General features: G+C 43.0%; 1 protein-coding gene across 5 annotated transcripts in view; it reads left to right on the forward strand.

Moving 5' to 3' along the window:
• The window catches only part of LOC107374645 (oocyte zinc finger protein XlCOF6-like), a 139,089-nt gene extending 127,042 nt beyond the window's left edge, over positions 1-12,047 (forward strand). For all 5 annotated transcript variants that reach the window (XM_070548434.1, XM_070548433.1, XM_070548436.1 and 2 more), the window contains one exon: positions 8,748-12,047. In XM_070548434.1, coding sequence (XP_070404535.1) covers positions 8,748-10,567 — 1,820 coding nt within the window. In that variant the 3' untranslated portion in view covers positions 10,568-12,047. The remainder of the gene's footprint in view (positions 1-8,747) is intronic.
• The last annotated feature ends 665 nt before the right edge of the window (positions 12,048-12,712 follow it).

The following is a 12,712-nucleotide window of genomic DNA, read 5'->3' on the forward strand; positions in this document are numbered from 1 at the left end:
CCAATGTGGCGACACATCCAGGAGCCGTCTGAAGAGAAGCCCAGAATCTCGCATCTTCAGCTCAAGCAGCGCCTATGATTACGCACAAGCGTGACCCGTCAACCCGGTCTCACAGTAAGACTGGGTTGGACCTGTTCAGGTTTACGCAGACAATCTTTACATAGAATTGACTTACAGATATAAAATTAATTCAGTAAAATATAAAGCATTTTATTGAAATATCCATTATTTTACAAGCACAGAGAGCCGCATCAGATTAGTTCAGCGGGAAGATTCCTCTGAATGAATTCAGTCGGAGGAATCTTCCCGCATGCGCTCTGGTTCTGCGACGCTCTCCAAGCCTCTCTCCACATCTTCAGCTCGCTGTGGACCTTATGTAGTACACGCTGACAGTGAGCTGCGCTGAGCAGTGTCCAGCTCAGGTGTTCAGATGGGAATCTTTTCTTGGGTGATTTAGCTACATCTGTGATGTGTGTAGAATAAAATGTCAGTTCTTCTGCATGTGTCGGGGTAATTCCTTCTATTCTTTCTCCGTCAAAATAAGCGGTCAAATACGGGAACTGTCCGGTCAACACAAGCCCTGCTTTTAACTGTTCTGTTTTCTTGTGAAAATTGTTGCAAAGAGATATAATTTAACTTGATTAACACCAGAGCCAGGCGCACTGCGCCGTTATCTCCATCACTGTAAATGAGGGAAAAACAAAATGATCAGATCCTTTTCTGACCTTCCCCACCTACAAAGTTTAATTACAACAACCAAACGTGACAGAGCCTGGATTTGTATTCTGAACAGTCTAAACATGTTTTAAAAAGAAACGTATGACAAAAGTGGCGCCTGCTCAGTAAAACCACCAACAGGGTGAAACATATCTAAATATTGTAGGCAGAGACAGGCTACAACTTCTGGATCCACTTTATATAAATCGTTTTATTTATTATCTTCTTATGAAAGATAACTTTGACGTACACGAGCGACCGGTACTGGCTGCTGTCACCTGTTGTGAGCAGCGCTCTGCTGTCTGAGGGAAGGCCCCGCCCACAATGCCGCGGCTGCTGTGGCTCCCAGTGTTTTCTTTACTGTGGGAAACGGGTAATAATGGCTCTTTGATGGGAACATGTTGCCGACCCCTGGTTTAAGTGTTTCAATTTTTTTTAAATGAATTTGATTAAAAATAAAGGAGCCCGGCCCGGCCCGTGTCCGAGGTAATTACACAGTCATTGGCCCGAAGCCCGGCCCGAGGGCCTAGGGCTTCAGTGCAGGGCTCTACTACAAGTTATGGCATGTGTCATTTCAGATACCATAAAATATTCAACAAAAAATCAAGATGCTGGAGGCTGTATTCTGAGAAGGTGGCAAAAGACTACTCCTACATCCCAGAGATCCAAACCATGATCGTCAACCAACGTTTGACAAGCAAGAAAGGTCTTCCTCGACGCTAAAAGCTAAGGCCTGAGGATCCAAGGCGTTACGGTTTGCTGTCCGGAGTCCCTGCACCATCAACAGAGGAACTTCTACAACACCTACGGACTCGCGGTGATGGTAAAATAAAACATTATCTGCCTTACATCTTCCACACAATAGTCCATTGCTGATCGAGTTTATTTTTTATTTACAGGTAAAACTTTGCCACAGACATAGGTGTTGGGGGAGGCAAGAGAAAACCCAAAACCTTCTTTATTTTTGTTTCCTGTTTTTTTTTTTTTTTTTGTTGAAAATAAAGATATATTTTGGGAAAATAAGGACTAATAATTTAAAAATGTATGTAAAATGCTGGAGGTAGACTTAAGTTTTTGTTGTTGTGCAGGAGTTTAAAATTTATGGTATTTTTACAAATGCAACACAGAGTTATGCTTTAGAACACTTTATTAGAGCATCAAACAAAACTATATAAAAAACAAACTGATGTAAAATATTAAATATATACATTTATTTACAATCGTCTTGGAATAAAACCAGTGTAGTTACCATTGGGGTCAGGGAATTTTCCCCTTATCCTCCAGACAACACAGCTTGGGATTACTACTCTGCGCCCTCCACCAAGTTTTCCATGCTGCCATGCTACAAATTGTCTGTAAGCTGCATGGCGGAACTGTCTGTTGTCCTCACCAGGGTCCGGGTCATCATAAACTGCTCGAAACTCATTCCACAATGTTCTGGCCAGGCAAAGAACACCATTTTGCAGAATAAACTCCTCCATGTGTGGTACAGTTGAAATAAATGTCTGGGGAGGCTGTTGGCAGCATTTCTTTTCCAGATCAGTTGGCATCTCTGCAGTGGCAGCATACACACCATGAAGGTTGATTGGATGTTGGAGGTGTTGTGGCAGGTGGACCAGAGAGGGCAAGTACATCAAAGTGAACACCAAGGTCTCTGTCCAGCACCATGGTAAGGACGTCAATAGCCTGCTGAGGGTTCAGGTTCTGTATGTGTTGCTACAAAAGTGGAAAGAGATGCTACAGCAACAGTTTTTAGGATAATTTAGTGTAATTTTGTTATGCTTACACGTTCAAAGTCTATTCGCTCTCGAGAGAGAGATCTTCATCTCCAAGGTCCACAGCTGAGTGTCTCGCACTTCTTCGGCGTCTGGATGCACCGCGGCCTCTAGACGCACCACGGCCTCTGGATGCACCACGGCTTTGAGATGATGGTGGGCATCTCCTTTTTGCACCACGTCTTGAGGATGCAATAGGAGGTTCAAACTCTTCCTCTGAGGATTCCTCAATCACTGAACTCTAATTTGTATTAGAGTAAAAAAATTATACTAATATAAAAATTACTCTTGCACATTAATCAATTTTGACACAGATCAGGTTTACATCTAGTCAAAATTTGGGCTAAACCAACAATAAACAGAAACCCTATGAAAACAACCATGATTATAGGAGGACTACACAGAATGCAGTGTTTATTCATGATTTCTACATAAATTATTTATATGCTTTGATATATTCATCCCATCTTGAATGGCAAAGCAATTAAAAATAAGCTAATTACTCGTAATAAAATGCTAACAATTTGATAGGATTCATTTTATTTACAATATAGATTGTCAACTGTTACTGGTATTTTAAAATATGTATATATTTATAGATATTCTTTATAAAATGCCTTTTGTAAACTAAGTGTTTGATGTGCTGGTTAAAAACAACTGTCTTGCCTCAGATATATCCATTGCTAACACTAGCTCAGCTCTATTATGAAGAAGCAATGCTCTAGTGTTGACTCGGCTTTTCCCGCGCGTGCACATTAGGAGGCATGGCTTTCGGCTCTTTCAGGAAGGGCGGGGGAGTGAGCAACAGCCGTTCGAATTTAAAAATCTCCTCCTCCTCACCCTGACGGTGTCATCTTACGGACTGTGCCTTTAATAAAGCCTGGTTTATGCTTCTCCGTCAGCTCTGCAAGGGACAGACACTCACGGATTGACAGAAGCGTTTTGCGCTCATACTTCTCCGTCTCCTGGAGAGTGTTGCAAAGCAATTGCCCTGCAGGGCAACAGAGGGCGTAGCGCTGTTCTGTGGTATCCTGTCATGTATCGGTCCAAGATAGTGTGTTTATATTGTGTTTTTTGTATTTAAGAGATTTTTTAACACTGACATATTTGTCTCTCATTCCACTTCATGCGCTCGCCACCTCTAAACCTAAACCCACTTTTCCTGTCATTTCCGTCCACAAATAAAATGCTTGCTGCGCATCTTTTCACTCCTCCAGTCACGGGGGAATTAAACGTTCATGATTTTAGAGTTTTTTCACGAGGTATTCTTCAAGCTTCTCGGTGTCTGCCGCTAGTTTTCCTGGGTTCTCTTTATGTTTTTGAGGGCGCAGTGGCGGAGCTGTAAACAGCGGCGTCCTGACCAATCACAAGCTTGCGTAATCTGTCTCGTTCGACGGATGTTTAAAAAAGAGAGCTTGACTCCGTCCGTCCTTGCGGAGCTCTCCGGCAGGCACGCAAGGACGTTGCATGTCTCCGCACTGACGCAGACGGAGAAGCATAAATCAGGCTTAAGCCCTGGATGATTATAAAATAAAAACTGCACACAAAACATGCCTGGTTAGTAAATAAAACACTTGCCTACCAGAAAAAGTCACTCGCTCTCATCTTCCTCTTGCGCACTAAAGCCAATAAAGTCCTCATCTTCAGTGCCGGAGTTGAACAGCCTCAGAAGAGCTTTGTCACATACCTTCTCTGTGGCGATGTCAGTGTCGCTGTCCATGTTGCTGTCATCATCCCCGGGTGAAGCTGGCTTGAATGAGTTCTTCCTGCTGCCGTCTCCAGCGCCGAACCATGGATTCATTCATGCCAAGCTTACCTGCGGCAGCACTGTTTCCCTCCTTTACTGCCAGATCGATGGCCTTAAACTTAAATGCGGCAACATATGAACTCATACATGTAGTTACCATGATGAGGAGGTATGGATTTGAAAAAATTCTTCATCGTGCCGGGTGCTTGCATGTGCTAAATTAAAATGAGCACTTTCTTCAATTTCCACTTTTGGCTTCCACCTATTTCACTTTCTGCTAAAGCGCCCCCTGGCAGGTGAAGGAAAATCTTCAGTAAAGCCGCACCTTATTATAAGCGCATGGTTCAAAGCGTGGGAAAAAAGTAGTGGCTTATAGTCTGGTAAATACGATATGTTCATTATGCATTCAATACTTGGTCGGGAATCCTTTTGCAGAAATGACTGCTTCAATGCGGCGTGGCATGGAGGCAATCAGCCCGTGGCACTGCTGAGGTGTTATGGAGGCCCAGGATGCTTCGATAGTGGCAGCGGCCTTAAGCTCATCTAGAGTGTTTGGTCTTGCGTCTCTCAACTTTCTCTTCACAATATCCCACAGGTTCTCTACGGGGTTCAGGTCAGGAGAGTTGGCAGGCCAATTGAGCACAGTAATACCATGGTCAGTAAACCATTTACCAGTGGTTTTGGCACCTTGAGCAGGTGCCAGGTCGTGCTGAAAAATGAAATAATCTCCATAAAGCTTTTCAGCAGATGGAAGCATGAAGTGCTCCAAAATCTCCTGATAGCTAGCTGCATTGACCCTGCCCTTGATAAAACACAGTGGACCAACACCAGCAGCTGACATGGCACCCCAGACCATCACTGACTGTGGGTACTTGCCACTGGACTTCAGGCATTTTGGCATTTCCCTCTGCCCAGTCTTCCTCCAGACTCTTGGCACCTTGATTTTCGAATGACGTACAAAATTTGCTTTCATCCAAAAAAAAGTACTTTAGACCACTGAGCAACAGTCCAGTGCTGCTTCTCTGTAGCCCAGGTCAGGCGCTTCTGCCGCTGTTTCTGGTTCAAAAGTGGCTTGACCTGGGGAATGCGGCACCTGTAGCCCATTTCCTGCACACGCCTGTACACGGTGGCTCTGGATGTTTCTACTCCAGTCCTCCTAATCGGTCCTTCTCCACAGTCTTCCTCAGGGTCCAGTCACCTCTTTTCGTTGTGCAGCGTTTTCTGCCATACTTTTTCCTTCCCACAGACTTCCCACTGAGGTGCCTTGATACAGCACTCTGGGAACAGCCTATTCGTTCAGAAATGTCTTTCTGTGTCTTACCCTCTTGCTTGAGGGTGTCAATGATGGCCTTCTGGACAGCAGTCAGGTCGGCACTCTTACCCATGATTGCGGTTTTGAGTAATGAACCATGCTGGGAGTTTTTAAAAGCCTCAGGAATCTTTTGCAGGTGTTTAGAGTTAATTAGTTGATTCAGATGATTAGGTTAATAGCTCGTTTAGAGAACCTTTTCATGATATGCTAATTTTTTGAGATAGGAATTTTGGGTTTTCATGAGCTGTGTGCCAAAATCATCAATATTAGAAACAATAAAAGGCTTGAACTACTTCAGTTGTGTATAATGAATCTAATATATATGAAAGTCTAATGTTTATCAGTACATTACAGAAAATAATGAACTTTATCACAATATGCTAATTTTTGGAGAAGGACCTGTACAATCGCGTGTACACACACAGGTGCTCACTTGGTGCTCTCATAAGTATAGACTTGGGCACATTCAACACATGTCTTAAGGCTGTGGTTGGCATTTAATGCACTGTGATTTATTATAGTGTGATTGTTCAGTAAAACAATGTTGATTTTATATTTCTTCATCAAGTTGACGCAGTGATAGCTTGCTCCTGTTGTATTGTGTGTCCCTCTTCTGCAGGTCTAGAAGCAGACTCTTGTTCATCATTGATTGTTTATGTTACATTTAAATCAGCCCTTGAAGCTGAGAGTAGTGGCATTTAAACCATGCCCAGTTGGCACTAAGGGGCCTAAAGTGTGCAAAGAAAACATCCCCCACACCATGACACCACCACCACCACCAGCCTGCACAGTGGTAACAAGGCATGATGGATCCATGTTCTCATTCTGTTTACGCCCAATTCTGACTCTACCATTTCAATTTTTCTACAGAAATGGAGACTCATCAGATCAGGCAACATTTTTCCAGTCTTCCAGCTGTACAGTTTTGGTCAGCTGGTGCAAACTGTAGCCTCTTTTTCCTATTTGTAGTAGAGATGAGTGGTACCCGGTGGGGTCTTCTGCTGTTGTAGCCTATCTGCCTCAAGTTTGTGCGTGTTGTGGCTTCACAAATCAGAGAATCAGAGAGAATTTTATTGCCAGCGCTACAGCAAACCAGAGCATAGGAACTTGACTCCACAGAACAGCCTGACCAAGATTACACACACACATATAGACAGGACACATACAGGCAGACCATGAGAGCAGCCATAACGGCGCTCATTTCAATAGATGAAGGGGGGATTACATGAAGAGAGTTCGGGGAGGGAGAAAAAGGCATTAACAGAGTTACAGCGGCAGGGTGTTGCTCTACTATGCAAAAAAAACACCTCAACATATAAGCACGAACGTCACAGTTCACAACATGAGACCCGGTAGGTAGGGGGGCTGGGACCCTGGTTTCCTCAGCGGGAGCAGCCTGTGTGGCGCTCGGCCAACTGAATCCACAGGTGGGTGGGAGGTCATGGGAAAGCACAGAGCACAGTGAGTGCCTCCTAGCCTGGCAAGCCAGACTAAATAAATGTATTATTTAGTCTGGCCATGCTCCATTGACGGCTCTCGGTTGTGGGGCGGGTTCTACCGTTGTCTTTCAAATGATCTCCACATTCCACTGGACAATGAATGTGACATACTCTTGTTTCACTCTGTTGCATCATCCCACCCACCAGACATATAGAGTGCCCTGATTGGCCCACAAAGCAGATAAAGCTCTGATTTGTTCACTAAGCAGATAGAGCACTATGATTGGCCTACCATTATGGAACAATCACAGCTCTTTATGTGTTTGAAACCCCTCTAGAGAGCTGTGATTGGCTAGCCAGAGTCCTGGTAGGAGCTGCTGAGGTTCCAATGGAGCATGCCTAGACCATTCTTTGCAAAGCAAGAATTTGGTCTAGTTCACTAGGCTAAGTGCCTCCATCTTGATGACCTCGATGCGGAGACCACAATCTGAAGGCGGGGGGGTAGGTAGAGTTTTCACAGCATTTGTCTGCATTCCTTCCATCGTGGGGGTTTTTGCACACAACTCCAAGGCTGCTTATGGCGTCAGATTCGATAACAGGACTTTGTTTGGGTCAGGCAGAGATAATTTTCCTCTCTGCCTTCAAGTCTGTATTGATCATTCAAATCCTCCAGTGAAGCCAATTCGGTGATTAAACATCTCCATACCGTCCGGTGACCCTCTCCGAGATGACATCCATTTTGCGCACTAACACCGGTAACGCAGCTAAGACATTGTGCAGCTTGCGATTCACCTCGAGTAACGTCCCAGTCTGTGAGGTCTCCGCCCGGACGGTGCCGTCCATGGTTTGGGTCGCCCTCCAATCGCTCCCGTCTTCCCAATTTTTCGGAAAACCAGATATCCTCCCACTCCAATCAGAAGAAATCCAGTGATCATCAGGCCAAATATCCACACATCTTCGACATCCTCAATGGACAGCTGAGAGAGACAGATGACATTCCACTCCTTCCAGGAATCGAGCATATATCCCGCTGCGTTTGTCCCGTGAGGGCAAACGCGAGCCCCCTCCTCCGTTCTCATCATAGAAAAAATCTTATCAATTGCGTTGAATGACCAATTAATTAAATCCATTTCTGAAAAATAGTGATTTCCAGAGGAAATGCAGAGAAGCGCTCTGTAGGCAGACGGGACAAAAAGAGTCTTGGGAAAAAGATATGGGAGCAAAGCAGAAGCGACTGTGCTCTGTGAGTGCCACAAAATAAAATGCTTTGCTGCATTCCTCGGTTGTAACGAGGGTTAGGCTCTTCTATCAGCTTGAATCAGTCAGACCATTCTGCTCTGACCTCTAGCATCAACAAGGCATTTTCACCCACAGGACTGACGCGTGCTGGATGTTTTTCCCTTTTCTCACCATTCTTTGTAAACCCTAGAAATGGTTGTGGGTGAAAATCCCAGTAACTGAACAGATTGTGAAATACTCAGACTGGCCCGTCTGGCACCAACAACCATGCCACGCTCAGAATAGCTTAAATCACCTTTCTTTCCCATTCTGACCTCCAGTTTGGAGTTCAGGAGATGGTCTTGACCAGGACCACGCCCCTAAATGCATTGATGTAACTGCCATGTGATTGGTTGATTAGATAATTGCATTAAGGAGAAGTTGAACAAGTGTTCTTAGTAATCCTTTAGGTGAGAGTAAGTGTGAATGTGAAGTTCCATCGACCAGTAATTCACATCACGCTTCTGGGTTTCCTACAGATGTTCAACAGCTGGTGCTGGTTAAAGAAGAAGCTCCTGAGGAACAGAGTGCAGGTGAGGACCAGAAAGACCCAGAACACGTCCACATGAAGGAGGAACAAGATGAAAACTGGACCAGCCTGGAGGGAGAGCAACTCCATTTGAAGGAGAAAACAGATGCTGCCAGGTTTCCATTCACATTGGCTTCTATAAAGAGTGAGGATGATGAAGAGAAACCTCTGTTCTCACAGCTTCATCAGCAGCAACTAGAAGACAAAGAAGTTCCAACCAGCAGCTCAGCTCACCAGATGACAGCAGAAACTGGTGGAAGAGCAGAAACTAGCAGTAACCAAGATCTGAACCCTCATGAACAGACATCTGATTCTTCAGAAACTGAAATGAGTGGAGATGATGAAGAAGAGGATGATGATGTGAATCTAGACTCTGAGCTGTCAGACTCTGGGTCTGAAACTGGGGAAGAAGACAGTGACTGGACTGAAAGCAGGTCTTCTAAGTCACATGTTAGGACTGTCAACAAGTCCTTTAGCTGCCCTGAGTGTGGTAAACAGTTTCTCCACAAGAGTTCTCTCCAGAAACATGTGAGAGTGTCAGGTCATTCAGCAATAAGGTCTTCAAGCTGTTCGGTCAAAAAGAAATGTGTTAGAGTGAAGCAAAATGTAGACTCATGCAAGACAGTCCAGAAAGAACTAAAATCATTTAGTTGTGATGTCTGTGGAAAAAGATTTAGTGCAATGTGTGATTTAAACGTTCACATTAGAGTTCACACAGGAGAAAAACCTTTTATCTGTGAGACCTGTGGTAAAAGATTTGGCTATAAAACCGCTTTAAAAGTTCACATGAGAGTCCACACAGGAGAAAAACCTTTTATCTGTGAGACCTGTGGTAAAAGATTTGGCTATAAAACAGCTTTAAATAGTCATGTAAGAGTCCACACAGGAGAAAAACCTTTTGCCTGTGAGACCTGTGGTAAAAGATTTAGCCGAAAGACAACTTTAAACTTTCACATCAGTGTCCACAAGGGAGAAAAACCTTTTGCCTGTGAGACCTGTGCTAATAGATTTGCCCATAAACGAGCCTTAGACGTTCACATGAAAGTCCACACAGGAGAAAAACCTTTTGTCTGTGAGACCTGTGGTGAAAGATTTAGCCGAAAGGCAGCTTTAAAGGTTCACATGAGTGTCCACAAGGGAGAAAAACCTTTTGCCTGTGAGACCTGTGGTAAAAGATTTGACTACAAAGCAGTTCTAAATGATCATGTAAGAGTCCACACAGGAGAAAAACCTTTTGTCTGTGAGACCTGTGGTAAAAGATTTGGCCATAAGACAGCTTTAAACACTCACATGAGAGTCCACACAGGAGAAAAACCTTTTGCCTGTGAGACCTGTGGTAAAAGATTTGACTATAAAGCAGCTTTAAATAATCATGTAAGAGTCCACACAGGAGAAAAACCTTATGCCTGTGAGACCTGCGGTAAAAGATTTGGCCATAAGACAGCTTTAAATAATCATGTAAGAGTCCACACAGGAGAAAAACCTTTTGTCTGTGAGACTTGTGGTAAAAGATTTGGCCATAAGACAGCTTTAAATAATCATGTGAGAGTCCACACTGGAGAAAAACCTTTTGCCTGTGAGACTTGTGGTAAAAGATTTGCCCAAAAACAAGCCTTAAACGTTCACATGAAAGTCCACACAGGAGAAAAATCTTTTGCCTGTGAGACCTGTGGTAAAACATTTGGCTTTAAGACAGCTTTAAACTATCACATGAGAGTCCACACAAGAGAAAAACCTGTTTTCCTGCTGGCTCTTTGGTCAAAGATTTAGAGACAAGACGTATTTAAACTGTCACGTTACAGTTCACACAAGACTTAATGAATTATTTTGAACGTGTTATTGACGGGTAAATAAATTCCATCTGTGAGAGCAGGGGAGTGGAGGAGGAGGAGAATGTGTGTGCGCGCAGGGGCGTAGCAAGCTTTTGTGAAGTGTGTGTGAGAGCCAATTAGTTGCAAATTCATTTAGGATATATTAGTCAATAAGTTTTTTAAAATGCATATTTGTGATTTAAAAAATATATAATTTCATTAAAAAATACAGAAACACTTCAGTTAAAATCATAGAATGTAGAAGTGTTAGATTCTGAAACATTTTCTTTGTATTTTGGGCTTCCTGTATCCCATAATTCCTTTTATAGAAGGTTTTGTTGTTGTTTTTTTGGGGTGGTAGATGGGAGTTGGAGCGTTAGGAGGCAACACAGTTTTTTGACCGAGTTGTACCACGATTTGATTCTTAATTTGTAACGGAATGAAATGACTGTTTTTTTTCTCCTCTGCACAGGACTAGTCTGCATGAGATATGGTCTCAAGGTCTCATGCATTTGCTTCTAACCTGCTTATTTTCAGCTCAACAGAAGAATGAAAATGGAACTCTTTTCTTTTAATTAATCAAAGAACTCTATTTTAATAAAGCTAATCCAACCAAGTGTTAGTCGACAAATAAGATGTGACCGAACTGTGAAATCTAAATGTTAATTACTTTATTATAATCCTATAGAATATAAATGTACTATGACTTTAAATGTTCCAACAGGACTCATTTCACGTAGCGTTAAAAGACATGACACATTACTTTCACTGATCCAATCAGAATCTGACAGATCTGACGGAGGTGTGGTTTTGATGGTGTTTGTTAACTCTTCAACTTTTCATTCGACCATAAACCAAAACATCCGAAGTATAAAACTATGCCCACGTCATCTCTAACGCCAGTTCAAAGCGTTCCAGAGAAAGTGTCGGAGTGGCCATCCGTAACTCTCCTCTTTAACCGAAAGAACCAACGACAAGCTGGAAAATTCGTTGCTGTTCCAACTGCTGCAACAGTTCCTTTCAGAATAAAAGCTGAACCATCAAGACCCAGGCTCGGGTCTCACCAGACGCCAACAAATTGTCGTGACCCGGAAGTATCTCAAGACGGGTGGTCAGTTGCCGTGGCTTCTTCTACATGCTCCGGCTCCATAAGGACAAGCTGGACCTTTACACCTCCTGATCCTAGACGGGGACTTCCTGAAGGGTATGTAGACCGACAAATGGCGTCGAAATGTGTTTATGAATCTGCTAACCAAAGCTTAACGTGAAGACATCACCTTCAGTTCCCATCAGAACTAATCGCTTCTTCGGATTTGCCAGTTCTGATCAACATCACACGTCATCCATTCACCGTCACATCAACTTTAGTTACACCATACATTTAGTGTTTAAAGTTAGTCTAGTTTAATTTGTTAGTAATAAAATTCTTAACTTTTAAACTTGACTCTCTCTCTCTTCTGTTGTCTCTGAGTGAATACGAAGCTGTTTTCTAATCCCTGCATTAAAAAGTTCCAATCTTCTGGTTTAAATAACCTCACAGATCCATAAGGTGGATTTCATATTTCCTAGGGAATCCTATGCCTTATGGCTCATTAAATAGCATGTAAGTTAATTCATTACAAATTAAATTAAAAAGAACAGGATTGCCGCCACAGTGTGGGTGTTGAGATTCCTATGATATATATATATATATATATATATATATATATATATATATATATATATATATATATATATATATATATATATATATGTGTGTGTGTGTGTGTGTGTGTGTGTGTGTTTATATTTACATATACAGTGGGGGAAAAAAGTATTTAGTCAGCCACCAATTTAGCAAGTTCTCCCACTTAAAATGATGACAGAGGTCAGTAATTTACATCATAGGTACACTTCAACTGTGAGAGACAGAATGTGAAAAAAAATCCATGAATTCACATGGCAGGATTTTTAAAGAATTTATTTGTAAATCTTCGTCTTCGTCTTCCTCCGCTTATCCGGGTCGCGGGGGCAGCATCCCAATTAGGGAGCTCCAGGCCGTCCTCTCCCCGGCCTTGTCCACCAGCTCCTCCGGCAGGACCCCAAGGCGTTCCCGGACCAGATT

This window comes from Nothobranchius furzeri, chromosome 2, assembly GCF_043380555.1.
Source record: "Nothobranchius furzeri strain GRZ-AD chromosome 2, NfurGRZ-RIMD1, whole genome shotgun sequence".
Lineage (NCBI taxonomy): Eukaryota > Metazoa > Chordata > Actinopteri > Cyprinodontiformes > Nothobranchiidae > Nothobranchius > Nothobranchius furzeri.